General features: G+C 35.9%; 1 protein-coding gene across 10 annotated transcripts in view; it reads left to right on the top strand.

Moving 5' to 3' along the window:
- PARD3 (par-3 family cell polarity regulator) overlaps positions 1-26,864 on the top strand; it is a 721,872-nt gene that overhangs the window by 481,336 nt on the left and 213,672 nt on the right. For 9 of the 10 annotated variants that reach the window (XM_036761384.1, XM_036761385.1, XM_036761380.1 and 6 more), the window contains one exon: positions 11,681-11,912. In XM_036761384.1, the coding sequence (XP_036617279.1) occupies positions 11,681-11,912 (232 nt within the window). Of the gene's footprint in view, positions 1-11,680; positions 11,913-16,108; positions 16,234-26,864 lie in introns of those variants that run through there. The other variant, XM_036761383.1, reaches the window with a different exon arrangement.

Below are 26,864 nucleotides of genomic sequence, written 5' to 3'. Positions count from 1 at the left end.
ATGGCCTATTCAGATTTTTGGCTGCAATGGGAGGAATGATTTGGAAAGGAGAGAACTGAGGAGTCCAGTGAAGAAGGCTATTACAGAACTCCAAACAACATGCCATGCAAATGTAGGCTGTGCAATAAACAGATGTGAAAGAATTTCTTAAAGTATAATGAGATTTGGTAATTGATGGGATATGAAAGAGGTGCCTACGTAGGCAAGTGGTGAGAGACGCAGTTTCTTTATTAGATTATGAACTTAAGAAGAAAGGGATCATCTCTTCTACCCATTTATATTTCTCACAATCAATCGACACCTATTCATTAAGCACTTACTATGTGTCAGACACTGTCCAAGGTGCTGGAGTTTAAGGATCAGAGAATGAAACAATCCCCACTTGCTTTACTTAGAGCAAGTATTCAACAAGCCTTTCTGGAATCAGTGAATGACTCTCAAGGATGATGTTACCATAACCATCCTCTGTGTTTGTGGCTGTATTTGAAGAGACTTTGTGTGTACTTGCTATGGAGAAGACTGCTGTCTTTTAACAAACTGTAAATATTTAGAAATGAAATAATACTGTAAACTATCATTTCCAAATATGGTTTCATTATTGGTCAAATTCTTCTGAGCATCATTTAAAGGAACTTGAATTTGCTAGTGCTGTGCCAGAACCCTAGATTTTGAATCAGAAGACCTGGGTTCAATTTCAGGGTGATAAGTTGTAGTGATCCTCTGAAATTCCAGATGCACAATGATGTGACATGCTTAAAGCACCTAACCATCTGTGGCAAACTTTTCCATTTTCTGCATCCTTTCAGTTCTGACTGACAGTGTTTTTCCTATAGGATATTTCTAGAGATGGCATGATATAGTGGCTTTAGATTCAGGAAGGGTTCTAGTCTCACTTCTGACACATATATTCCCTACAAGTCTTTTAAGACTAAATTTCAGAGCAGGTGCCTGTTTCCATTGGTAGAGTTTTCTGATTGGGAAGACCCTATACCAATGAAATCATAAGTCCAGTTGCCTGCTCCCAGATATAGATACATGTATATCTATATATATATATGTATATGTATATATACATATATATGAATATATATACACACACATACACACACATATATATGTATGTATGTATGTGTGTGTATAAATACATACATACATATGTGTGTGTTATATGACTTTTAAATAGTAAACTGGATATACCAGTAGCAGTCATTTTCTGTGGTCCTGCATAGACCTGGCTTCAATAATATTAAAATGATGAAATGTTGATAACCAAGAGGCCAGGAAACCATGTGAGCCAGATCCCTGGTGTAGCTACTCTCTGTCCCCTTCTGTAACACTTATGTTATTCCCATAGAGAGCCCAGGATTTGTGTCTCTTATCTAATCCATCTGCTTCTCCATATTGAACGTGTCTGTCTGGAGAAGGATGAAGTCATGTGGTCTGGGGCCCAGCTTCTTCAAGTCTCTACCTATGTTTGACAGGTCAGGGCAGCTACAATCTGCTCCCTGCTCTATGCAAATCAAGCATGCTGCCTGTTTCTCAGCAGGCTTCTCCTACATCCCCTAAATTAATGAGTATTAGATGCTAAAATACACATAACAATAGGGCTTTATTTTCAGAAATAATTCTGAACAGTTCATACTTTCTCATTCAAGTTCCCTGTTAAATCAAAAACATATAATTTTATCTTGACCAGTAGCAAGGGTAGACAGCAGTACAGAACTAGAAGAAAGGATGCCTAAAGGTTGAAATTGTTTATCCTAATGATTTAGTTAATGTAAGAGCTTTGGAGAGAATAATTTTACCATTGTATAACACGAAATTCAACTCATTTTTACTAGGGTCTTGTCATGTTGCCAATTTCATAGCTTCCAAATTGATGCTTTTCAAACTTTGTCCCTTTTCCAGTTTTAATTTTTCATTAATCTGTATATGTATACTGTTTCCTGTATGTTTATTATATGCTTGGAAAATTAATTGGGACAGATTTTTTTTTCATTTTATTGTAAAAGCCACATCTGGTTCACTGGGATCTCATGATCTAGAGATGAAAGGAATGCATAAAACTGACTCACTTAATATCCTCATTTTAGAACAGAGGAACCTGGAGCCCAAGAACGATATGACCTACATGCCTTTTCTTACTATCAAGCTCATGTACAGTATACTCAAATAGGCCAAACTAAGATTTTAGTATTTTATTAAGCAAAACAGTAAATCTGCCATTGAAGAAATTAGTCATGAACTGAATTTCAATATAAAATCAAAAAAATTTAAAATTATCACTGGTTTGATATTATCCATATTAGTGGGCTATTCCATGTTAAGTATAAAAATGTTTCCTCAATTTATGGACATTAACAATACATTCTATACTCATAATTTTACTCTGCACAATAATAATCAGGGTAATGGCACCTGATTAGTTCATGCAGTATACTTGAATACAGTTTGGAAATATAAGCATGTAAATGTTAACTTTTTTCTTAATGTAATTTTCCTTTTTGAATGTATTTATGATCAAAAAAATGTGAAAACTTCATCTCTTGGTGACAATTTCAGTCCTTCTCACTTTCCCTATGGGTTGGAGCTCTTCCTCTGTATCCCTTGACATTGCATGGTGGCCCATGAATTGTGGGAGTCTGTTTATAAGCTGTACAAGTCAAGTCAACAAGCATTGATTAAGTGCCTGCTATGTGCCAGGCACTGCTAATAGCTGGGGATGCAAAGAAAGGCAAAAAATAGTGCTTGTCCTCAGGGAGCTCATAATCTAGTGAGGGAGACAGCATGCAAACAACTGTGTGCAAGTAAGAGAAATTGGAGATAGTCCTTGGGGGAAGACACTAATGTTAATTAACTAGATAATCCCTCACTGTTGCTGTATGTCTTGCCCATCTTCCTTTCCAGCTGTTCATCTCTCTAATGAAATGATAATATGAATAATACCTTACTCTAATACACTTTCTGCTATTCTTTCTATCCTGTTCATATTATTTTCCATATAGGCTCTTTCTTTTTATATATGCAATTCCTCTGACCTTTTTATTAAGATCTAGTTTTTTTTAAATAAGATATTTTTCCATTGTCCATATTCTAGTCATTATTTCCATACTACTAAACCATCTCATCATCATCATCATCATCATTATAATCGCTGCTCATGTCTATATAGCACTTTAAGCATGATAAGCTTTACACTATGATCACTTTAAGCTCTTATAGCACTTTATGGAATACTTCATCTATATTATCTTATTTGATCATCACAATAATCTTGGGCAGTAGGTCCTACTATTATCCTTATTTTAAAGAGGAGGAAAATGAAACTGAGAGTTCACACATTTGCCATATGAGATTCTAACACAGGTCTTTCTGACTCCAACTCCAATACACTGTTCACTCAAACCACCTACCAGCCTGCCATTACAATGATCGGAATAAAAGTTTCAAGTTAACCCTATAACCCATACACTGTGTGTTAGTATCAGCCACAAAGGGAGTTTTATGTCATATTCTCCATTTTCTCTTTTTTATGTATTTATTTTTTAATTTCTGAACTAAAACAAGGATTTCCTAGCATATGATTGTGCGTGAAACTGCAAATCTGTTACGTACAACTTGAGAATTATTGATTTTGATCATTGTTATTCTTTCTATCATATTTGCAGTCCTTCATAATACTTTGTTTTTTATTTTAGTCACTCAATAAAAATTGGTAAACACCTACCGTGTCTCAGACACTGTGTTAAGTATTGTGCATACAAAGAAAGACAAAAGACCATCCCAGCTTTTGAGGAGCTCACAGTCTATTTGATTATTTTTCTCCTTCCCCCTTCAAATCTCAGAATAAAGCCCTCCTAAACTGTTTGATGAATGTCCTGCCAAAAGTATTCTTTATGGTCCTTCTAAGATATTCTCCATTTCTTTTCAAGACCCCATTGTTTTGGTAAGCTGCCATTATTAAGAAGAACAAATCCTGTAATTTTGTATCATCCAAGTAGCCTGCTGTTTACTTTACATATCTTCCTTAGTCTTCTGAAGTCATAATTTTCAACTTACATAAGGCATGCAAATTATACTCATGGTGCCAAGTCCATGTTTTCTCCCTAGATCTTCAAAGTTAATAGACACATTTTCATTTTCAGTTAACTAGTATCTGTTCCCATAAACAGATAGCTTAGTGGATAGAAAACTAGCCTTGCAGCCAGGAAGACCTGACCTCAAGTCACTCCTTTGACACATACTGAATATGTGACTGGGCAAATGACTTGACTGTTCAGTGCTTTTGGCTACTCTCCAAGCCTAAATTACAGAGGAGGTGCTGACCTACATTGGAAGAGAAAAATTTCTTATCCAGGGTGTTCTCTACACTAGAAATGTTACAGTCAATGTCCCTTTGTCTGTTCCCATGGGCATCAGTAAAAAATGTTGAGTGTATTTGGTAATTCTTGTCAACCTCTTTTACGTCTCAAGTACATGCTTACAGAACTTAGCACACCTCCCCATTATCCACGTGAGTCTGATGTATGATAATCTCTGTTTCATTCAGCAGGTAGGAATTACCACTACACGGATCCTCAAGCTAGTAACCAGTTTCTTTTACTTGCTAACACCTATGAATATTCCTTGGAACCTCCTATATTACAGCTTCTTCAGAAATTCCAGATTCATCTTGTGTAGGGACAACCTTACTTAGATTGTTCACTCCAGTAATATCAGATATAAAATTTATTTTCTTCTGCTGCATCTTTTTTTTAATTTTTAAGTCCTCCCCAGCTTTTTGAAAGTTTTCATTGTACATCCTTCAAATATTTCTTTTTGCCTTCCTTTGAAGATTATTTCTTTCATCATGGCTTATCAATCCTTTATCCCCTCTAGTAAACTAGTAGTAAGAAAGCTATTCCTCCATATTTTTCATTCTGTTTTTCTTAAAGGAAGATGATTTGTACACAGTGAATGAAAACTTGTGACTAACTAAGGCAGGAGGAAAAACATAGCGAATACCTGGAAGGGCACCTTGATTTCCATATGTCCTGCAGCAAAAGCTCATCTGTTCTCCTTTGTGCTTCCCCTGGACACTCCTCTTTATAATCTTCCTTGTAGTGTACATGGAACATAGCTTTGTAATCTACAGATATATAAGTTATTCGAAAGCAGAGACAATTTCTTTTGTTGCTTTTTTCTAATAGTAGTAACAACTACCAACTTTCATATAGTGCTCTCAAGATTGCAAGGCACCTTAATTTTTTCATATTATCCTTGGAACAATAACTTGAAATTATGCCAATATTCTTAACTCCCTTTTGCATGGAACTGGAGCTGAGAAAGTTTAAACAACATACCCAGGTTTACACAGCTCATAAGACTCAGATTCAAACCTAAGTCTTCCCTATTCCAGATCCAATATTTTGCCCACTATACCTCTTGAATAAATCACTTTTGAAAAAAGAATAGCCTGTCTCAGAGAAGTATGGTCTTAGAAGCATAGTTGTCCTTGTAGGTAGCAGGTTATAACAGAATGAACAGAAGACTCTGAGTCACAAGAACAAGATTTTTGATAGAAAAATAAGTATATAGTATGGATGGTGAAGGGAAAAGAAGGTTTCATAGCCTTTAGTTTATGTTGAAACATGAAGAAGTTTTTTTCCATATTGTTTGAAACACAAAAGCCAAAATCTACTTTCAACTTCTTGGTGAGCCATTGCTGTGGCTGGCCCACTGAAGCATTCACAAGCTTCATTTGGAGCATGGACTTGAATTTTAATCAAGTTAGATTTGCATCTGGTGAAAACATAGTAATTAGGTACATCTTAATTACAGAATGACTGTACTGCATGATAGAGGTGCAAGTTTCTTCGTGTCATACCTTCTTTAAAAAAGCAACTTGAAATCTACTTATTTGTCTATGTAATCACATGAAGAAAATGCCTCATAGTTCAGTGAGCAGAAGAGGTTAGAGATATTAATCAACAACAAAACTCTGTGCTTGTGTAAAATGAAACATCCTTTTTTATTTGCAGACTAGCTGTGAAAATAAAACATGTATAAAGAATAAGCAAAAATGGAAAAGGAGAAAGGGAGCATATAAAAATTTATCAGTTCAAAACAGTAAAAAACTCAAAATGCATGGTCATAATTAATTCTGTGCATTATAATTCCATCTAAGACCATCAATAGATCAAATCAATTTGCTCCTACATCATTACTAATGGATTGCTAGGTAAATATGTTTTATGGGAATCCTTTTCTATATTTTATTGAGTGAATGAAAATATTTTTCTCATACTTTAATTATAAAAGCTCCTCAAAATTCTAAAAGAGGGTTCTTTAAAGTCATAAAAAATTGTTATTACTAAAGTTTTATTTGATTATTGTGTTATCAACAGAAGGGATTAAGAGGCATGTATGTTTTTGTGCTGTTAAGTTAAAGTTTTTAACAATCATGAGGCTATTGTACTTATTCTTCAATAGGGCAGGAGTGTGAAAAGGAAACATTTAGATTTTCCCATTAGATGCTTTTCTTGTTTAAAACTTTTTTTATCTTTTTGGTGATTTAATTGCTATGGGGAACTGGAGAAATCATTGCAGATCAGCAATCTTTGCAGTTCTTCTTCAAGCTTAAGGAGCTGCTTGAGGCACTGAGAGGTCAGTGACTTGCTCATTCTCCCACAACCAGGGTGTGTCAGGAACAGAACCTGAGCCTAGGTATTCTTTCTCAGGCCAATTCTTAATCTATCACTCCATGCTGCCTAGCTATTTGAAGCACATCTAATCCAAATTTTAAATGGAAATCTTATGTTTGTATGCACAGACTGAAAAGTAAAGCCACATATTGTTAAATACTATTTTTTTAATTAGTTGGCATTCAAATGGATTAGTTAAATCACTTCTCCCCCCAGAAGACTTTCTATGATAATGCATTATCTAAATTAGAATGTTTAAAATAAGCAAAAACAGTCTTCAAAAAATTCAAGGATCAGTGAAAAGAGTGCTTCCTTAGAGGAATAAAATGGGCTCAGTGGCATTCGATTTTTATCAGAGATATTAAAAGAAAAAAGTCACTCTCAGTGACATTTGACAGAAGACTAATGTTCAACCTTTCTCTTTTACTCCTGATAGAAAATAGCAAACTTACTATATATACCAGCAAAACTGTAAAAGTACATATGCATATTCATTTATATGCATACATAGTCACATATACACACAAAAACAAAAGCACATATTTTAGCATTCATCAATATACATCATTCATGTACACTCACTTGTGACAACAGTCTCTTAATTCTAAGATAGAGCCAAGATCAAGCATATGGCCCTTGCCCAAACCCACCCTTCATACCATTGCCAAAACTATCACATAGAAAGCTAGAGGTTTACTCTGTTGCTATTGATTGAGAAATGATCGTGTTGCATTTCTGTTTAAATGCTAAAGGACCATCATTTAACCTTGAGTGGGCATTGGGCACCCAGTCCCTGCTTCCAATTGAAGACATGACATAGTCATATAAATGCCTGTAACAGTTACAGGTGTTTGGGAAAGGGAGGTGACTGTAATCTCATTGTTTTGGGAAACTCCCTCTCCCAATGCAGATTGATAGTTCATCTGCAACTTATTGCAATATTTGTGTTTTACCCACTTGAAAGAAATCCCTAACTTACTGTTAACTGACTGAAGTACAAAAGTAGAGCCTATGAGGTTTTGGTGAGAGAAAATATAAATGCTCAGAGAATGGACAAGTTTAGATATACTTTAGGAGTAAATAGGTTTGTTTAATTGGATGGAAATCGTGAGTCAAAGTGTAACCTTACATTTACCCCATATTTATCTTCTAAATTTATCAGTACACCTGGGCTTTTGAAGCTCTATTTGGCTCTTTTAGCATAGTGGGATTAAGCTTAAAATGAAGGTGATTCATTTTCCTATAGAATGCGAGTATTGATAATGATGATGATGAGAAGAAGAATAGGTGAGCAGAGGTTTGTAACAAGTTCAGTCCAATTCAGTTTATTCTATATAGCCTCATCCAATGGCACCACAAAGGATATGGAAGTTGGTAGTATAATATGCTTTAATTTCCTCTAGCATTTATGTGAAGATTCTGTAAACAATAGAATTCTTCAGATTTTCATTTGAAAGATTCACTACATATGTCCATGATCATCATAACTCATATTTATAAGGTGGTTTATGTTTTGCAAACTTATAATAGCACTAATTGCAGGAATTATCTGCATTTTTCAGTTGTGGAAACAGCCTCTGAGATTTTAAGTGATTTACCTGTAATCACACAGTTACGAAGTGCCTTATTTGGGACAAGGTCTTCTCCCTCCAAGTCCAGGGCTCTATACTTGTATACACATTTGACCTATAAGAGATTGTGGATCATTGTACACAGTCCTATGACTCTTGCTCTTCACTAGCAATATAAACCCACAGAATAACCCTGCTGAAAGGAAACTTCATTTCAGAGATGAGAAAACCAAGGTCAAGAGGTTTTAACTTGCCCAATGTCACCAAGTTATTTAGTTTTGAAATTGAGACCAGAAGACATGTGTCCTAGCTCCTATTTGAGAGTTGTTCCTAAATATTTTAAAATTTAAGGGGTTCTCAGTAACCATCTTCTCAAATTCATATGTGAAAGGATCCTCCATTATCATATACCAGAGAAGTGGTTGTCCGGTGCCTGTTTGAAGACCTCCATTGAAGTTGAGTCCACTACCTGTTAACACAACTCATTCCACTATTGGACTGCTCTAATAGGGCACTGTTCTTAATATCATGTCCAAAAGGTTCCCAAATAATGCTTATTTCTATTAAAATGGTAAGGTACAATTAATAACCACGCAATAATTATACTACCTTGTAATTGAATAGTGCTTTCTACTTTACAAATAGCTTCCTCTTCATTATCTTATTTGATCCTCATAATAATCTTGTGAGGCACCTATGTAAACAGGCATCATCATTATTATTTTATAAATGAGCAAACCTAAGCTTAGTGGGAAAGACAGATCATAGTTTATAAATAGTCGAATTGGCATTCCAACCTGCATCTTCTAAGTTTTTGGCCAGTAGTCCTTCTACCATTCTGGGGGTGGTAGATGTGTTTTTCTCCTGGACTAGGTATTTGTGGAAAATAGATGTGAGGTTATTTAACCAGCTACAGTATGGTGAATTGAAATGGGACAATTCTGAATTAAATTAAGCAAAGCAATACTCAATGTGCTGACCTGAATGGATTCATAGGACTGGGATTACAGCTCTCTGTCTGTATAACACATTGCTGTGTGTTGGCTTCCTCATCTATACAAAGAAGGGGTTAGATGTAATCAGTCACAAACTTATATTAAGCAGCTGTTACATGTCAGGCACTGCAAATAAGAACTGAGGATTCAAAGACTGATTTCATGGGTATTTTCCAGGGAAAATATTAGCTATTTCATAGTCTCTACTCTTAGCAAAGTCAACTTGCTCTGCTCTGATTTGAAAATAGTTCACTTTCTTTTTAAACCACATATTTCTCAAGAGGTTATGTGATATGGTAGAAAGCCAGATGACCTGGGTTTAAGTTTGACCTCTGAACAGATATATTGGCTCTGTGAACCTGGCATAGCGCTTATCCTATGTTCTGCATTGCTAGAGGGAATTTCCTCACCAAGGAGTTTCTTATGCCAGTGAAATTACAGGTCTAGTCACTGTCCTTAAATTTCTTGAACAACATAATTCTGTGCTAACTCAGCAGTTGAAAATGCAAAACTCAATCCCAAACCTGAATGGATGAATTCTTTGCCTTGGGTCTCAATGGCCAAAGCCATCTAATCATTTGATGACCTCTGCTCAAAGCAATCCTAGTTCCAAAAATACTGAAAATTATTTTTCTTCATCCTTTTCTTTTCTAATTGATTATCTCCACAATTATATTTATCATCCTTTATTTGGGTGTTGTTTTTTTAAACCTATAAATTGTCAAGGAGAGATTTAGACAGTTCTCTTGGTGTTTATTTGGGATGCAGTTTTTTAAAAAAATGATTCATGGATTGGTTTTTGACATTAATCAAAAAGTAACCTCAGTGCTCTAGTGCTAATGTGGAATTTCATCTTGCTGTTTTCTTTCTTTCTTTTTTAAACACATGAGTACCTTGGAGCATTTGTAGCTAGTTCTAGGCCTCTGCTGTCATTTTCCTCAATACAGAAATCTATTTGAGGGCCCTGAAATGGGCCTTTAATATTATATTTCTTCAAGGTTAAATTCTGGACTGGGGGTGATACTTCTATGACTTGGTTAACACCAGGTGGAAGCCTGAACTATATGCCCCATATTTCCTCCACGAGTTAATTGATTTATAGATGTAGATAAATCATCTTTGCAATCATTTGTATTTCTAGGTCTATTCATTTGCTACTGTGTAGATGGTCTTAGACCAAATGTTGAGGACTGAGACTTGGAAATGAAATAGGAAGATTGGCATGGTTTTGTGGCAGAAAGAGAAAAGACTCCTGTGCTCTGCAGACTCCTGCTCCAGCTGCAGGAGTCACCAGTATCACTGTGTACATTGTGTACCAGAGGTATAAATGGCATGGGTACAGAAGCATTCAAGCCAGGAGGGAGAAAATAGTTCATGGCAGGACCCCGTACCTGGGATCCATTTACCAGTAACTGGCAAAGGTAGCCCAACAGTGAGGGATGAAAATGGATGTCTGCGATACATTAATAATCACTATAGACGTTATGGCCTTCAGTGACAAGTTGAGGGACTGCTTTGAAAGAACCACAATGTGCTTCCTTTTTTTCTCTTTTTGACACACTCACAAGGGCAATACCCAGGAGTCTTATGTGGTGGTCTTGGTTTCTCAGTGCTATAGAACTATGTTATCCTATACATAAAAGGAAGCCTGCATCATGCTTTCAATCATAAATCATTTCTTTCTATACTACAGTAAAAGACAATAACTCTCATTTATATAGCAGCTTAAGATCAACAAAGTTCTTTCTTCATAATAACTCTGTGAAGGAGGTAATGGTAGTATTGTACTCACTTTACCCGTGAGGTAACTGAAGCCAGAAAGGTCAAGTAACTTAAGCTAGGGTCTCACAGACCCTAATAAGCAACAGAGCTTAGATTTGAAGTAGACCTTGCTAGACTCCAATTCTAGCATACTTTCTCTTTTACCATATTGACTCCCATTACCATAATGAAGCAATGTTCTTCATCAGTACTGACAGCATTCAGATAAAATAAGTCTTTATTTGCACATTAGCTTACACACATACACATACATATATAACAGGCATATACAACTCATAGGTTCTTACTGCCCAATTGTCTTCCCTTATTAGAACATAAGTTCCTGGAGGGCAGGAACTGTCTAGCTTGCTTGTAGATGTATCCTCAGTGCTTATTGTAGTGTCTGGCATGCAGTAAGTGTGTAATAATTGATTTTTCCATTCATTCACTCCACACAGGGGAAAAATGGCAGTATGGTGTGTGTCTGCTGATAATCCATAAACTGAAACAGCAGTTTTCTCTGAAGTGATTTGACCAGCATGCTAAACAAAGAGAAAAGTTTTCATGTGTGTTTTTAAGCTGTCCACCTTTTGTACTCTCCTTCGACACAAACCCTTTGCCCAAGCCCTGACACCTTATTGTGTTTTTTCTTTCCTTTTTTTCTCATCAGTGGAGGAAGACACAGAAGAAAGTTCAAGATCAGGAAGAGAATCTGTTTCAACAGCAAGTGACCAGCCATCTCACTCTCTGGAGAGACAAATGAATGGAAACCAAGAGAAAGGAGATAAGACTGATAGGAAAAAAGAGAAAACTGGAAAAGAGAAAAAGAAAGACAGGGATAAAGAAAAGGACAAAATGAAGGTCAAGAAAGGGATGCTGAAGGGTTTAGGAGACATGTTCAGGTAGGTACTATCCCACTAAAGACCAGGACAACACGGACAGGGCATGAATGCTATGTTAATGACAAAATCCTTATTGTAATATGGAAAATATTCTCTGTGCAGTCAGATCGTGGTGCTTCTGTCATTCTTAGTCTTAGCTCCTATCTTTTCCTTTTACTGTCTTAAGGATTTCACCTCACTTCCCCACAACAGTTTTGGTAACTTTAAAGGTAACACATTGCCAGCTGTGGTAAGTTACTGCTAGAAGAGAGGAGGGACAAATCCATGTCTGAGTTATGAAAGAAAACTAAAACTTCTTTGGAGACAAAGGTCTACCCAGGCATGTTTTGTTCTTTCTTGTGTGAACAATGGCTCATTATCTAAATTTTGCAGACAACTTGAGTTAGTGGTTAAATTTAAAGCTACGTTAATAACAGGTTTAATAAAAAGGTGCAAATAGGACTTTAATTAAGCTATGTTGATTAATTTAATGGCTTTAAAAGTAAGTTCTGGCTGTTTCTTGATGGCTGTTTTTGTGTCCTTGAATTGTGTCGTCAGATTAGTTAGCATATCATTTTTTACAAATCACCGCTCATCAGTAAAAGTGACAAGTTGTTCAGAAGTTACACGGAAACTCTGTCCCCATAAATGTTCATCCAAGGCAATTTATAATAGCCAGGCATTTTATGTTAAATATAAAACTCACTTGATTGTTCCATAAATTAAGCTCCTAAATGTAGCAGGATAATGTTTTAAAATCAAAAACATACAGGGTTGCCTTTTCAGCTCTTCAGAGTAGCTACCCTGCATTATGATTCCATTTCTGGTAATTTTTCTCTTTTTAACATTGTGAACACAAGTTTTCATTTTTGTAGAGTTTCTTTATGTATTGTCCCAAGCCTGGCCTCCATATATTTGCATTGCATCCATTGCAATGGAGAAGCCAATAGGCAGGTCAGTCTTAGATGGGATATGTTCCGATAATTAAGTAATGTTCATGTGTGAAGTAAGCTAACTATAAAGTTGATAGCATACATCCTTGCCTAATATTAGCACTTACATCATAAATTTGAGTATTATTACTTTTTAGTTTAATTTTCTAATGTTTCAGAGCATTCATATTTTAATTTTTTTTTAGCTAAGATTTTCTTACATGCTGCTTCCCCAGAATCTTTCTTCGTTATACACCACATGACCAATAGCATTAATGGGATAGAATTGCTGTAACTCACACTTGATTTCAGTTTCTCTTTTTTAGCCAAGGGGCTTTTCATTTCATATATGCAAACTGACATCTCATAAACTGGCACCTACATAATGCACCGGAATCAGGCTGCTTCTCATCAATTAAAATCTAGGGAATTTGTACCGGGATCTTCATTAAATTGCAGCGTAAAATAAAAAGCTCCCAGTAGAGAGCATACATCTCTCTTTCTTCAAAACAGACTCATTATTTACAAAGATTCTCCTGAAGATTTTGGTCAAATGTAAAGGTATACATATGAAGATATAAAAGTATTGGCTTTATTGTGCTATTGTAGTTCTAGAAATAAAGGAAAGCTCTGAATTTTCTCCAATTCAGAATTACAGAATGAATTAGAAATGAAATATGGCTATGACTTATCACCTGATTTGGGATACATTTCTTAAATGCAGCTCTCTACTTAAAGGGGCAACAATTTGAGAAGACCTTGAATATTTTAAAACACCTGTGGGCAGCCAGAATTAAACAGCTCTTTTCTCCCTGCTAAATATTACATAAGAAAATGTGATATGTGAATAACATGGCAACTTATGTTATGTATAGCTAGAGTCAGAGCTACATTCATTAAAAGAAAAAAAAATGTCCCACTCCTCTCCATTAGGGACCAATAAATCCTTGACAAACTAACTATTGGGGCCAGGTTTAGAAACTAGAGGTTTGGTTCCTGTTCAATTCTGCTGTTGTTTTGCTTCCATTTAAGACTGACTGCTAAGAATTCACAGAAAACCATACATTTTGGACTCTATAAAATTATGAGAGCTTTCATGCTGTGCAAAATATTACTTTTTAGAAATGAGCTCAGAATGATACATTAAACATAAAAAGGGGCATTTAATATTATTGAGAAAACTGCAACTTCCTTTCTTTATCATTTGGTGCTACTAGTTGAGAAAGTTAAGTAAAGCAAATTTAAGTTTGGCCAAATTTTTATTACTGTTGTCCTGATCAGTAATGAGGTGTCATTATATATAGAAGTTTTTACAGCCACATCCAATTACGTGGGGACTGACAAATACGGTACTCTGTATTCTCAGGTTAGTGTGTTTATATTTCCTAGCTAAGCAATATAACATAGTGTGCCTAAAACTGATCTTCATCTCTTCCTTCTTGCTTACCACTTTAATAAGGCTTAGATGTGGTTTTGTTAGCACATTAAAAATAGTCCTTTAATCATACATTTGCTTTAAACTCTTATGTAGATCCCTTAGTATAGTTTACTTGTGACACTGGCCAAGGGCATTCATTCTCTCTGAGGATGATTCAAAGATCTTGTATTTCTGGTAACAGAGACAGAAGAGGATAAAGGGGCAGGGAGGATGAATCTGGGCATTGTAGCTGCCTAATCCAATTTACCAAGATGTGCATTAGCTGTTTATTCTGCTTGACTCAACCCAACCATGAGAAATTCAGTCTCCTTCATTGCAAATTGGTTTCTTTTTTAAGCTCTTATAGATTGTTAGAGAGAGGAAATCAGTTGTTTTTGGTTGAATCTGGTGAGAAAAGAATTGCAGGCCAAATGGATGTTGTACTGCAGATGGAAATTGGATCAGAGGGAAAAATATAGTACATTCAAGGGGTTTATGCCTGGTTTATATAGAAAACATGTTTTCCTCCTTCACACGTTGAATAGCATTCACAGAAAATGACTTAATTATTGATAAACAGCTCTAGGAGAGAATGTTGTGAGTCCGATGACTCATTCATCTGTTTATAAATTATAGAGGTTATAAAATGCAAAAGGCTGCCATGATACAATTTTTAAACCTACAGTTGAAATCTATAAGGCAAGCAATACAAACGTAAAGTACACCATATCTGTGTTAATTTATCCATGTCATACATACAGAATCTTTGGGCCCATAAGGAGCTGATTTTGCCTTAATTACAATTATTTTGAATATGAGGCCTGCTGTATGACCATCATGTAAGTTAGACAGTAGTCATTAATCTAAAAATTGGAATGTTCAATAGAGTTCACTCAGTAGAGTGAAGTACTTGCTGAATTTTCATAATGTTTGATATATTTTTTTACTTACATTCCTTATTATTTGGTATTCTAATTTTTTAAGTAAAAGAAGATTCTCTGTTTAAGAAAATGAAATATTCATATGTAAAGAAATGTCTCACTTTTGGAAATATTTTGAATTCCACCACAATTTAGAAATATCATTAAAGTAAGACTTAAATGTATACTTTAAGGATCAACTGATAGACCATGTCTTAAAAATGTGCTTATTAATGTGCAATTACTACTAATAAGCTAATTATTAACTTTTTTATGTAACTAGTTTTTAGTTACTCCACTTATTTAAACTACAGAGCAGAGAATCAATCCATTTGTTTAACACAATGTAATCTCTTCCCCTCTCTTCCCCTACCCTCCCTTTCCCTCCCTTTCTCTCGTCTGGAAACCATGTGTATAAATTGATGTTCTTTGAATGGGAAATTTGAAAATTTAGAATTTAACTATTTAGAGTAGCTTCTTCAGTAAGAAACTAACATGTCTACTGGGAAAAAAATAATCTTCTTGTTTCCATCTCATTTTTACTCCCTTGAATGATTCAAATAGGTTAAAAAAAAACACATCACAGAGGAAAGCCAATGCAAATGCAATCTGTCCATATTACCATTAAGACTGGATCCTGCAATTACATTTAAAATGATTACTAAGAAAACTTGAATCATGGTTTCATACAGTTCTGTAAGAAAAAATAGGTAATTCAGTTTGAAACCTTGTTTGGTTGAAAGCAGATCTACTCTTGTCTTTTTCCTTTTTCTAAACACAATGAATGTAGTATATATGATCATATTCAAAGACTTAGTCTATATAACTTTGAATTAAATATTTCAACATATGACTGGGCATTTGGGAAAATAGCATACACAAATTACAGTTGTCCTTCTTACTTCTCGTACTTACTAATTGTGTGTCTGTACCATGTTTCTTATTTAGCATTGCCAAACTGATGCCTGAGAAGAGATGAACAACAAACGAGATTCCAAAATGTCTTGAACAGCACATATTGCACAGATTTTTTTTTTCAAAAAAGAGAAACAACAATAAATCTACTTTTAATGAATTTTTAGTGGCTGTTTACTAATTTTGTTACGACATCAGCCGTCTTCATGGTTTAATGATTTCCATGCTTATCAAATCTATTTGATATTCCTTTTTATCTTGATTTTAAGGTTTGGGGGTAGTTGACTTGATGATCAAAAAAAAAAGCGTATTCTCTCATTTTACTCTCATTTTTCTCAGTCCTCTTTCATGGTAGAAAATTAAAATATTCTAACTACTAGATTTTTAAGAATTAACCTAAATTTTTCCACAGTTAGTAATGACATTACTAAAATTTTGTTGTTGATCATGTTGTTGAAAACTAACCTCCAACTTTACTTAGGTAACACTTTGGCAAAAAGGGAAATAGAGACACTGGGTAAGTGGGAACCTGAGTTTACTGTGATGATTAGAGTTCAGAAACTAAAAAAAAAAGATGTGTGAAGCAGGGGTTCTTAGCATTCTGAGGGTCATGCGCCCCCTTTAGCAATATGGTGATCCCTATGGACCAGTTCTCAGAATAATATGTTTAAATGCATAAACTAAAATACACAAAATTGTAAAGGAAACCAATGACATTGAAATACAGTTACTAGGTTATTTTTTTATAAAATTCATAGACCCCAGGTTAAGAATCCCTGGTGAAGAACTCCTGTGGAATGATGCACTTAGGCTTAGATTTGGAGACTTACCTGTCCTGGAGTGGGTTCAAGGGAAGGGAACCTGAAATGGACTTAGGCTTAGACTATGATATCTACGTATTATACACCGAAAGCAAAAGAAATGGGTCAGGGTGGCTATAGTACAATTATTCAGCAGATCAATTAGTGACAAACCCAGAATGTAAAAAGACTTTCTGGCAAAGAAAATGAAGATTGCTGTCATCGGTTAAAGGTGGGGACCTGTAAGAAAGCTCTAACAATCAGCTGAGTATCACATCAAAGCCATGAAAATCTGGGGCCAAGACAAGGTGGACTAGCAGGTTCCCTGAAGAATAGAATTACCATGAAAGGGTAGATCACCATGGGCAAAAGACTTTCCAGGGCCATGTGGAGTTAAACTCTTTACCACTGTTTCTAAAGAAGTGACTACTTGGCCAAATGTTTTGAACATTGTTCCAAGCACTAGGGCAAGCAGACCCCATTCTGCTCTTGTGGAAGACTGAAGCTCACTGCCTTGTCATGAGAAGCCTTTAAAGGAGAAGGTATGAGCCCATACATTATTCATTACCATTCTGGATTTGGGACAGAGACAACATTTAGCTGTCTTCATCTCCCAAGCTCTAGAATGTACACAGAATTGCTTGCTAATTAAAAATAAATGTGAAAATGAAAAAAGTAACAGTCTAATAAAGAATATAATGGAGCTGGATTGTGGTCCTATGAAAAGTGCTTGCCCCTACTGTGGTACAGAAGTAATTTTCCCCAGTCCTCCCCAAGTGAAACCCCCAAATGTATTGCGGAAAACAGGCATTAACATAATGGTGTTTAATTGTTCGTTTCTGGAAACATCAGGAATTATAGTTATTTATGACTCAGACCTAATTGCTGTGTATGTGGTCTTAACATGATAAGTTCCTCATTGCTAACTAAGTGGCATCACATGGAATGCAGCAGTGATTTAAGGAATGCAGTTAAAGTAAGTAGGTAGTAAACTGTGTTCCTTTTCAAATGAAATACCGAAAGCGGTACTATGTAATTGTAAAGGATGAAGTTGAGTAAGTTTTTTTAAACATAATCTTATATGTCTCTTAGTTTGTCAATCTGAGAGAAGACATTACTATCTTCTATGTATCTTCGGTGCTGGATTTTCCTGGAGTAATTCTTGGACTTGTAAATAGAAAATAGACTTAGTGTATGTTTTCTTTTAATTTGAATTAAAACAGGGCTTCCTGTTTTGAACATCTAGAAATGTGTCAGACTGACCAGTTAGTAAAGGCAAGTCCATGGGAGACAATAACATTCTCCTAGTAGTCTTCTTTTCCTTGTTAGTAGTTTTCAAAAGACAACCTCTGACATCTTCCGTCCTGTAGCTGACTGCAGTGCAAGCCAAAGGAGGCACAAAGCATGACAGCTGAGCCTTTCTAAGATCTTTTCTGACATTCCTTAATGTTTTTTAACATTTCTTTTCCATAGACCAGAGGCATGAATATAGAATGCTGGTGTCAAGGATGACACCTTCTTTATAGTCTCTGTAAAGCAAACCTTTTTGTAAAAGAAATTTTTGACAGTTCTGTGATTCTAAGTCAATTTCAATTCTAGACCGTATGGAAAATGGGAACTTTTTTTCAGTAATTGACATGAAAATTGAAGGCTAGTGACTATTCACTCTCTCTAACAAAATAAAGCAAATAAATGCTATCACATCACCAGTAGAGCTACTAGATGGAAGCTTCTGTTAATGACAATCACTACAACATACACAAGAAACACTCTTCTCTGGAATTTTGTTTGTACTCGTAGCAAAATGGCCAAAATGTGGTATTGCTCCTAAATGCATTTTCCCCATAATCACATATTCTTTCAGTTCAAACTTTATTTGTTTACTACCCATTTCATGCTATTTTGCCATTCTCAAACATAAACATCCATTCTATACTTGATATAGCCAATGGAGGGCTGCCCTTGAAGCAAGGGAGACCTGAGTTCAGTTCTGCCTCAGACACAGACTGCCTTTGTGACTTGTGGCAAATCAGCTAATATCTCAATGCACTAAGTGACTCTCTCAGGCTTTATCTTGCAGAGCGGGTGCCATCTCCACTGGTGGTTGGACTTTCCTCACTTTGGTAATCTCTAAATCAGTAAAATCACAGGTCTAGTCCATATCCTTAATTGCTCCCCCCCACCCCCAATAATAATCATAATCTTTTTAAAGAATTCTTTTGTCATAGTTGAACATTGAACTTAATTAAATTCGACATATCTATAAAAATCTCACCAAATCATAAGCAAAGATTTCAGCAGTCATTGTACTGTCTCTTTTAGAAAGCAAAACTTAAAGTGATAAGCAATTGATTCTATAGAAATGCCTAATTTTTTTTGGAGGGGGGGAAGGTGGGGAAATTGGGGTTAAGTGACTTGCCCAAGGTCACACAGCTAATAAGTGTGTCAGATGTTGAACTCAGCTCCTCCTGACTCTAAGGCCAGTGACTACTCACTGTGCTACCTAGCTGCCCCAGGAATGCCTAATTTAAAACAAAAACAGTGTGTGGTCTTCTAATATGCAAATTCACAGTTAACTCTTGGAGTCACCTTGTATGTTATTATAAATTCTCACAATGAACTTTCTACTGGATTCCCTTTGTAATCAATACCTGTGTTTAGAGCTGGGACTATAGGAGACCAAAGAATGATCAATTTTAAACTAACTATCCCTAGTGATTGTTCTTTGACTTGGGACTGAAGCTACTGTATACTACACATATTGCTACTCATATTGCTCCGATGTTAAAAATCTCCCTACCCTTAGTCTGGATTACTTTAAATATGTGGGAAATAAAGACATCTAATCCTCAATTATCCCTTTCACTGCTTCTATGCATTTAAAGTCCCAAGCTGACAATTTGGTGGAATTTGGGTGGGGCAAGCAGGCAAATGGCCTTTAAATATTCCTTGCCTTTATGTAGGCCAGAATCTGGAGGTCAGTCTATATAGCTGTACACTTTAGAGTTTTGTCTCTTAAGATTCTAAATTCTTACACGATTGAAGATCTTGTTAGGAATAACGTTGGGAAAAATCGAGGCCCCTAAAAGTCATCTCTAACGTACACTGTGAATCTCTACTTTGTGAAAATGCCTGCTCCTATGCCATCTCCATGTCATCTAACTCATGAATCTTTAAGGTTTTCTTTTTTTCCACTCACATGAGGAGAAAACTACTTCATGGCAAATAGCACTGGAGATTTGGGAGCATTGACTTCAGTGCCTAGGGCTTCTAAACAGAATTATTAAATGAAAATAAATGCAATTCTTTTATAAATGGATGTTCAGGAATTCTATCCCTGAGGAAATTGCTACTTAATTTACTTTCTCATGTCCCATCCTAGGACTCAGCAAAGTTTCCAGTCAATCTTAAGCATTCATACTTAATATCATAGAGTTTATTGTTAGACCTTGGAGATTATCTAACTTAACATCCTCGCTTTATAATTGAAGACACTAAAGCCCAGTTAGGTCAATAAGCTGCCTAAGGCTATACTTGGAATAAAGACATCTCTGAATATTTTTTCTGTATTAATTTTCCCAGTTGACTCCTTCCCACTTGCATTTTTTTTAATTGCAAGAAAGTGGTTTGCCAGTCACTTTGGCCATTTTCATGAGACATGCACCTAAATACAAGAGTTATTTAAACTTTTCTGGGTCATTCTCTTTTGATGGAATTTTCAAAAAGGCTTGATTGCTCTAGGAGATGCATTACTTAGACTGAAGTTGTCAGTTGTAGGAATTGAGAAGATACTGTAGTGCCCATTGCCCTCTGTAGTACCCATTGCCAGGCTGTGATATCTTCCTTGCTTACTTTTTAGAAGCTGATACTTCTCAATGTAAGAATTTTGGTTCCTAATTCTTTCTCAATTTTTATAATCTTTCTTTTCCCTTCCTCAAGGCTATTTCTTTAGGGTCCACAGAACCCTTTAGTCTTATCCAAAAAGTTATACCTTTTACTCTGACAGTTTAAGATATATTTTATGGCAGTTGTCTCATTTTTTAAAGAAGTAAAACTGATTTCTTATTTGTTTTTGTTGTTTGGGGTACTGTGTTTCCCTATCTTTTCCAAGCCATGTGCATGGAAGCTTTGTCTTTTTCCATTTCTCAATTGGGTCAGTTGCTCTCCCTCCCCCCCGCCCCACCCCTAAGGCAAACTAGTGGTCTTCTCTTTCTCCACCATGTTGGAGCCAGACACCTGATAAGTTTTAGCCCTATTACAGTTCAGAACTCCAAGATGCAAATAATCTACCATCTTCGTTCCATCCCTACTTTCACTTCCTCAAAAAGCAGCAGAGAATCAGGTGCTACCACATCTGGAGTCTTGTTGTTTCTAAATGAATGCCTTTTTTTTTTCTTTTTTTCCTCATCTTTCTTACAGTGTGCCTACCCTGTGTCCTTTCCCTCACGGTGCCTAACACAGAGTTGGAGTTTGATAAATGCTTGTCGATTAATTATTATCCTTATTTTTTACAATTTCAAATTTTTTTACTCTCCACAACTGTCCCAGGGGAATAAAAAAAAAAAATTGCCCTATGTCTTTAACACTTAAATAATCCCCAGCATCATTCAATCACTTACTTTGAGTAGGTTTTATAAAACAATTTGGATCAGAAATAACCCTTCTCTGTTTCCTCCTTTTATATCTCTGAGCTACCCTAACCTTATTATCTTCAGGAGACAACTTCAGGTTTAATTCTGGAATTACTAGGATGCTCTGGGAATGCTTCTGATATGTTATATTCTTAACACAGATGGTTGTTCCCATTGTTTGAGCAAATGAGAGTATGTGTTTAACTTAAACCATCCCATTTTCTTTCTGCTAATTGAATATTTGCATAAAGTGAGATTTGTTCTAGCCACATCATCAGAAAAAGAGGGTCCCAGGATCAGCTCTAGAATTCTCAGAATTTTCTAGGAATGTGGCTGATATTTGGATTTTCTTTCTCTCATTAGATTTACTATTTGTAACACAAGAAATTTTTAGTGATTGAGTGGATTTTCTGCCAACAACCTTTTTTTAAACCCTTACTATGTATGTGCAAGGCATTATATTAAGTACTGAACACAAGGACAGGCAAAAACCTGACCCTCTTTCTAAAGGAGCTTAAATAGTAATATGGAAGACCACATACAAATGAACACATAACTGATAACAACCAATAACCAAATATCTATATAGAAGCTATATATATATATATATATGCACACACACACACACACACACATATATATATATATATATATATTTACAGAGAGAGAGAGTGTATATGTATATGCAATCACACGCATATATACATAGAAGGTATATACTGTATCTTCAGTGTAAACTGAAGGTAGTCTTAGAAGGAAGGGGCAAGGAGGGTTGAGAGAGACCAGGAAATACCTCCTGCAGAAATTGGGTTATGAACTGAAAGGTGGGTTTGTCATCAAGTAGGAAGCCAGGGACACTAGGAATCAGAGGTGAGCAGAGAAAAAGAGAGCATTCCAAACATAATGGATACACAGTGCAAATGCATGGAATCAGTAAAACAGGAAGAAGCCAGCTTGGGAAGGGCCTTAAATGTCAAACAGAGAATTTCATATTTGATGTTAGAGGCAATAGAGAGCCATTGAGGGGTTGTGTGTAGCATGGCTAGACCTTTACTTTAGCAAATCACTTTATCTGAGAGAAGAGGAGTGTGTGCTTGATTTAATCCACTGATTTTCGTGTTAATTAATGGGCAGTTGTATCAAAGTACAGTTTTGACCCACTATTATAGGTACAAAAACAAGAAGAGGAAAACCAATCCTATGTTATTTTGGGAATGTATCTGCAGTCACTCAGCACAAAATGGTGCAGTGATATGGTGTGTGTTAAAGTCATTTAAGCAGAGCATTCTTCTCTGCTCATCAGATAGTTGTCCCTGCAGCACCAGCTTAAGGGTGAATGCCCTCCAATAGGCTTTATTTGACTAGTAGGCAGCATTCTTTCATGATACTCAGGTAAGTATATTTGCAAACTAGCAGTAAAACCTCCTGATGGGCAATAATATTTCAGCACTTAATGATGAGTATAACATTAAAGATTAGCTTTTACAGCTCCTCTGCAAATTTGCTCACACAAACTATAGGTACAGAGCCAGAGAATGCTTCAGCTTATGAAGTGAACCTTGATGAAGTGCATTCCCTAGTTGGAGCTTCTGGCAGCAAAGGCAGTTACCTGATGCAAGGGTGACTTTTGTGTGCTTCTTATCCGTGATTACTTCTCAAGGGAGCAACTTCATTCTCTTAACATAAGCCCCTTCCTGCTCCCATATTGTCCTGTCAACTGCAATGTTAGGCAGCCTTGAAAATAAGCACCATAAATATACAAGTCCCCATAAAATGTTACCATTCCTACATGCAACAGTCACACGGGCAATAAAATAAATGCATTTGGCACTTTATTACTCACCTGACCAAAAAAAAATGTTTCCAACTATAGGCCAGAGGTTGCTTTCAGGGCCAGCAGAATAGGATGTACAATGTTTTTTAAGCTTTGTGAGCTGATAGCACCCTTGCTAAAAAAAGTCCATGCAATGCATGCTCCAAGACTCAGTTCTTTTTGCAAATATCATGAAATTATTATGTAATGGCTTCAGTTTTAAAAAGCAAACTCTTTTTCCTTTTGTTTGGGGAAAAATTATCCAGCAAAGAAAGCATCATAATTTTGGGTGTTTATGTTTATAATAATAAAATGTCAGGGTAGGAGTGACTTATGTGTGGCATTTTAATTGTAGATATTATCAATTATAGATTTTCATATTTTGCTAATTATGGGGGATCATTAGATTGCAGTCTTCTTGAGGGTGGGGACTGTCTTCTGATTCTTTTTGCATCCCCAGCACTTAGTATGGTGCTTGGCCCTGAAAATGCACTAAATAAATGTTTACTGATTGATTGGAAACTGTAGCAGGAAGAGTCGAGTTTTTGTTTAGCTAGTACCAGAACAAACTGTAATGCCAAACTCTCAGATTTTTGGTTTTGTTCTAGCTCGTTCATGTTGTTCCTTCCCTAAGTGACATCATTGTTTACCTTTGGTAATTTTTGATCAGGCATTGCATTATTTCCTATTTTGTTGATTCTAGTGTTCAATGTTATGTGGTTTACATGGCTCTCCCAAGATAGGGATGAGGATGATGGGTCTTGATAATATTTGTTACTCTAAACCAACTACCCCATTCCAGTTTCCTGTTTGTAAAACTTCAAAAGTGCTTGAGTCAAATAAGTCACTTGTTTGGTTTGAATATCAACATTTAAATTATCTTTTTTTTTTGTAAAAGCATCTTAGAAAGCAGGAAACCTATTTATTACATTTCTGTTTACTTCCCAGAGACTTTGTGATATGAAGGTATATGGATGTTAATAATTTTGTGCTTCTAAAATAGTTGGCTCTGGTTTGGAGAATTCTAAACTTGAATGTTTTCAGGGCATCATTATTTACCTTTTATAATGCAAATGTGTGTTGTTTTAAAATTGGCAAAATAGAGAGTAAAGTGAAGCTCTTTTTAAAATTAAATTTCTTTTTTTCAATTGATAAACATTTATTTTCTCTTCTTCCTGTCTCCTCCTCCCCTTAGGGGGAAAAATTGTCTAGCAATGCAAATGTCCATATTATCTGCATTCAAAAATATGTATCTTGTTCTACGTGTTACTCCATTGCCCCTCTTTCAGGAGGTGGGTAGCATTCTTCCTCATATGTCCTTTGGATTCATGGTTGGTCATTGCATTGGTCAGTTCTTCAGTCTTTCAAAGTTTCTTCTTTTTATAATGATGCTGCAGTATAAAATGTTATCCTGGTTCTGTTTGGTTTACTCTGCTTTTTATAATGATGCTCCAAGTTTCTCTAAAAGGGTCCCTTTCATCAATTCTTAGGGCATAATAGTGCCATTAAATTTATATATCACAATTTGTTCAGCCATCCCCTGATGGATGGCCACTCCCTTAGTCTCCAGTTACTTGCAACCACTAATTAAACAACTATACATATAGTTGCATGTGTATGTATATATAAAATGTGTATATGTGTATGTTCTTGCACATGTAGAGGTGCTTTGCCTCCTTCTTTGATCTCTTTGGGATATAAAGCCCATTCCTTTAACAACAACATCCTTTTGGTGGTGACTGCTAGTCTTGGAATATCAAAGTGTTTGAAGGATTAAAGTTACAGTTATCTGATGCCCAGTGGATGGGCACATGGGGACCATGAGTAGGCAGCAGCAAATTACCAGTCAGGAATTGTGTAAGAGAAGTGACCTTCAGACTTCTGGAACAATGGACTCTAATACATGAATTTTCACCTTATCTGCCCTGAAACCAAATCAGTATACCATTTCACTGCTGGCTCCAAATACTACCTGTAGAAAAACATAGACAATAGTCTCAGAAGATTAGAAAGGGCTTGTAATCTACACTGTTGGAGGGAGTACCTACATCAGCAATGATAGATTGGATAGGTGGCATTGTAGATAGAGCACTGGGCCTGAAGTCTGGAAGGTCTGAGTTCAAATCCAGTCTCAGACATTATCAGATCTTGAGCAAGTCACTTAACCTCTCTTTTCCTCAATTTCCCCATCTGTAAAATTGGGGTAGTAATAGCACCTATATCCTAGGGTTAGAGGATCAAATGAGATGTTTGTAAAGCACTCAGCACAGTGCTTGGCTCATAGTAAACGGTATATAAATGTTAGCTATTATTATTAACTACTACGACGTTCATGGAATTAATGAAGTTCTTTTAGGCTGTTGGAGGAAATAACCTTTTGTGACTTGGCATGCAGAAAACTCCCATAATTTCAGTTCACTGACCTCCCCTGAAGCTTCCTATACCATGGTACCCCTTATAAGCTTGTTTTAAAATCATTTCCACTGTGCCTAAGATAGTTTTTGAGGTCTTTGCTTAACTGAGGAGTTATTTATGCTGCAGGTGACAACTTAACATTAAAATGAGTAGCCTGGAAGATATGAAGTAATAGAAGGGACATATCCTGTGTTAAGAAGGAAATGGTAAATGTACAATGGGTATAGTAATTTTCAATTCAGAAAGAAAATTGGCTAGTTATTGCTATGTGATCATAGATAGAAATTAATTCAACTATTTAAAATGGGTGTACACTAAGATTTTCAACAAGTCCACTCATTTTAGTGTGTTTAATAATTATATATGTCAGATAAAATGACTTATGGAAAACTTTTGAGGAAAGGTCATAGATTCATTACTTTGTCCTTACACAGCCATCTTTTCTTGGTCCTTCCTGGAACCCACACCCTCTAGTTTGTCTAGTTTATAGAAATTACGAGACCAGAATTTTACTTTTAGGGCTCCTGTCCTACCACACCTTTTCTCAACATACCCCTGTAGTTCATTTCTAATAATGCTCCTTCTGTCTTTTTCCTTTAAAAATGTCCTCCATGTTTCTGAATGGATGATGCATATGCAGCTGATAGAAAAGCAAGCAGAATTAGAGAGAAGGACCTTATTAGCTGCAAAAATGAGACTAGAAAGGGGATAAAGCAAGTCTCCATTTACTAACTGGAAAGGACCCAAATAGCATCAGAAACAATGAGGAGAAAATGAAAATCCTCTTCGAGTCTCCGGTTTTTATTTTCCTATTGTTTCCAGGGCTTTTAGTCCATTTTAGCTCATCTGTCAGCATTGGCTCAAATGGATAGAATCACTTTTTAGTTGTTTAATTTCACTTGGCTAATTTAGCTGTTGCTCTTGCCTTTAGCATTTGTTCCACTGACTTTGAACTAACTGTGTATGGTTTTGAACATTTGGTTGTCTTGCTGGTACTTGAAAAGCCTCCTCACTGCATGAGTCCGGTGAAAGACTGGGGGAAAAAAGCTGTACTAGTAAGAAGGAGGGCTTATCAGTACACTCAGAATATAAATGTGTAGGAAAAGCATCGTGTGGACTTAATGCATAGT

This window comes from Trichosurus vulpecula, chromosome 5 (genome assembly GCF_011100635.1).
Source record: "Trichosurus vulpecula isolate mTriVul1 chromosome 5, mTriVul1.pri, whole genome shotgun sequence".
Taxonomy (NCBI): domain Eukaryota; kingdom Metazoa; phylum Chordata; class Mammalia; order Diprotodontia; family Phalangeridae; genus Trichosurus; species Trichosurus vulpecula.
The sequence above is the reverse complement of the archived record's forward strand: the minus strand, read 5'-3'. Positions and strand labels throughout refer to the sequence as shown.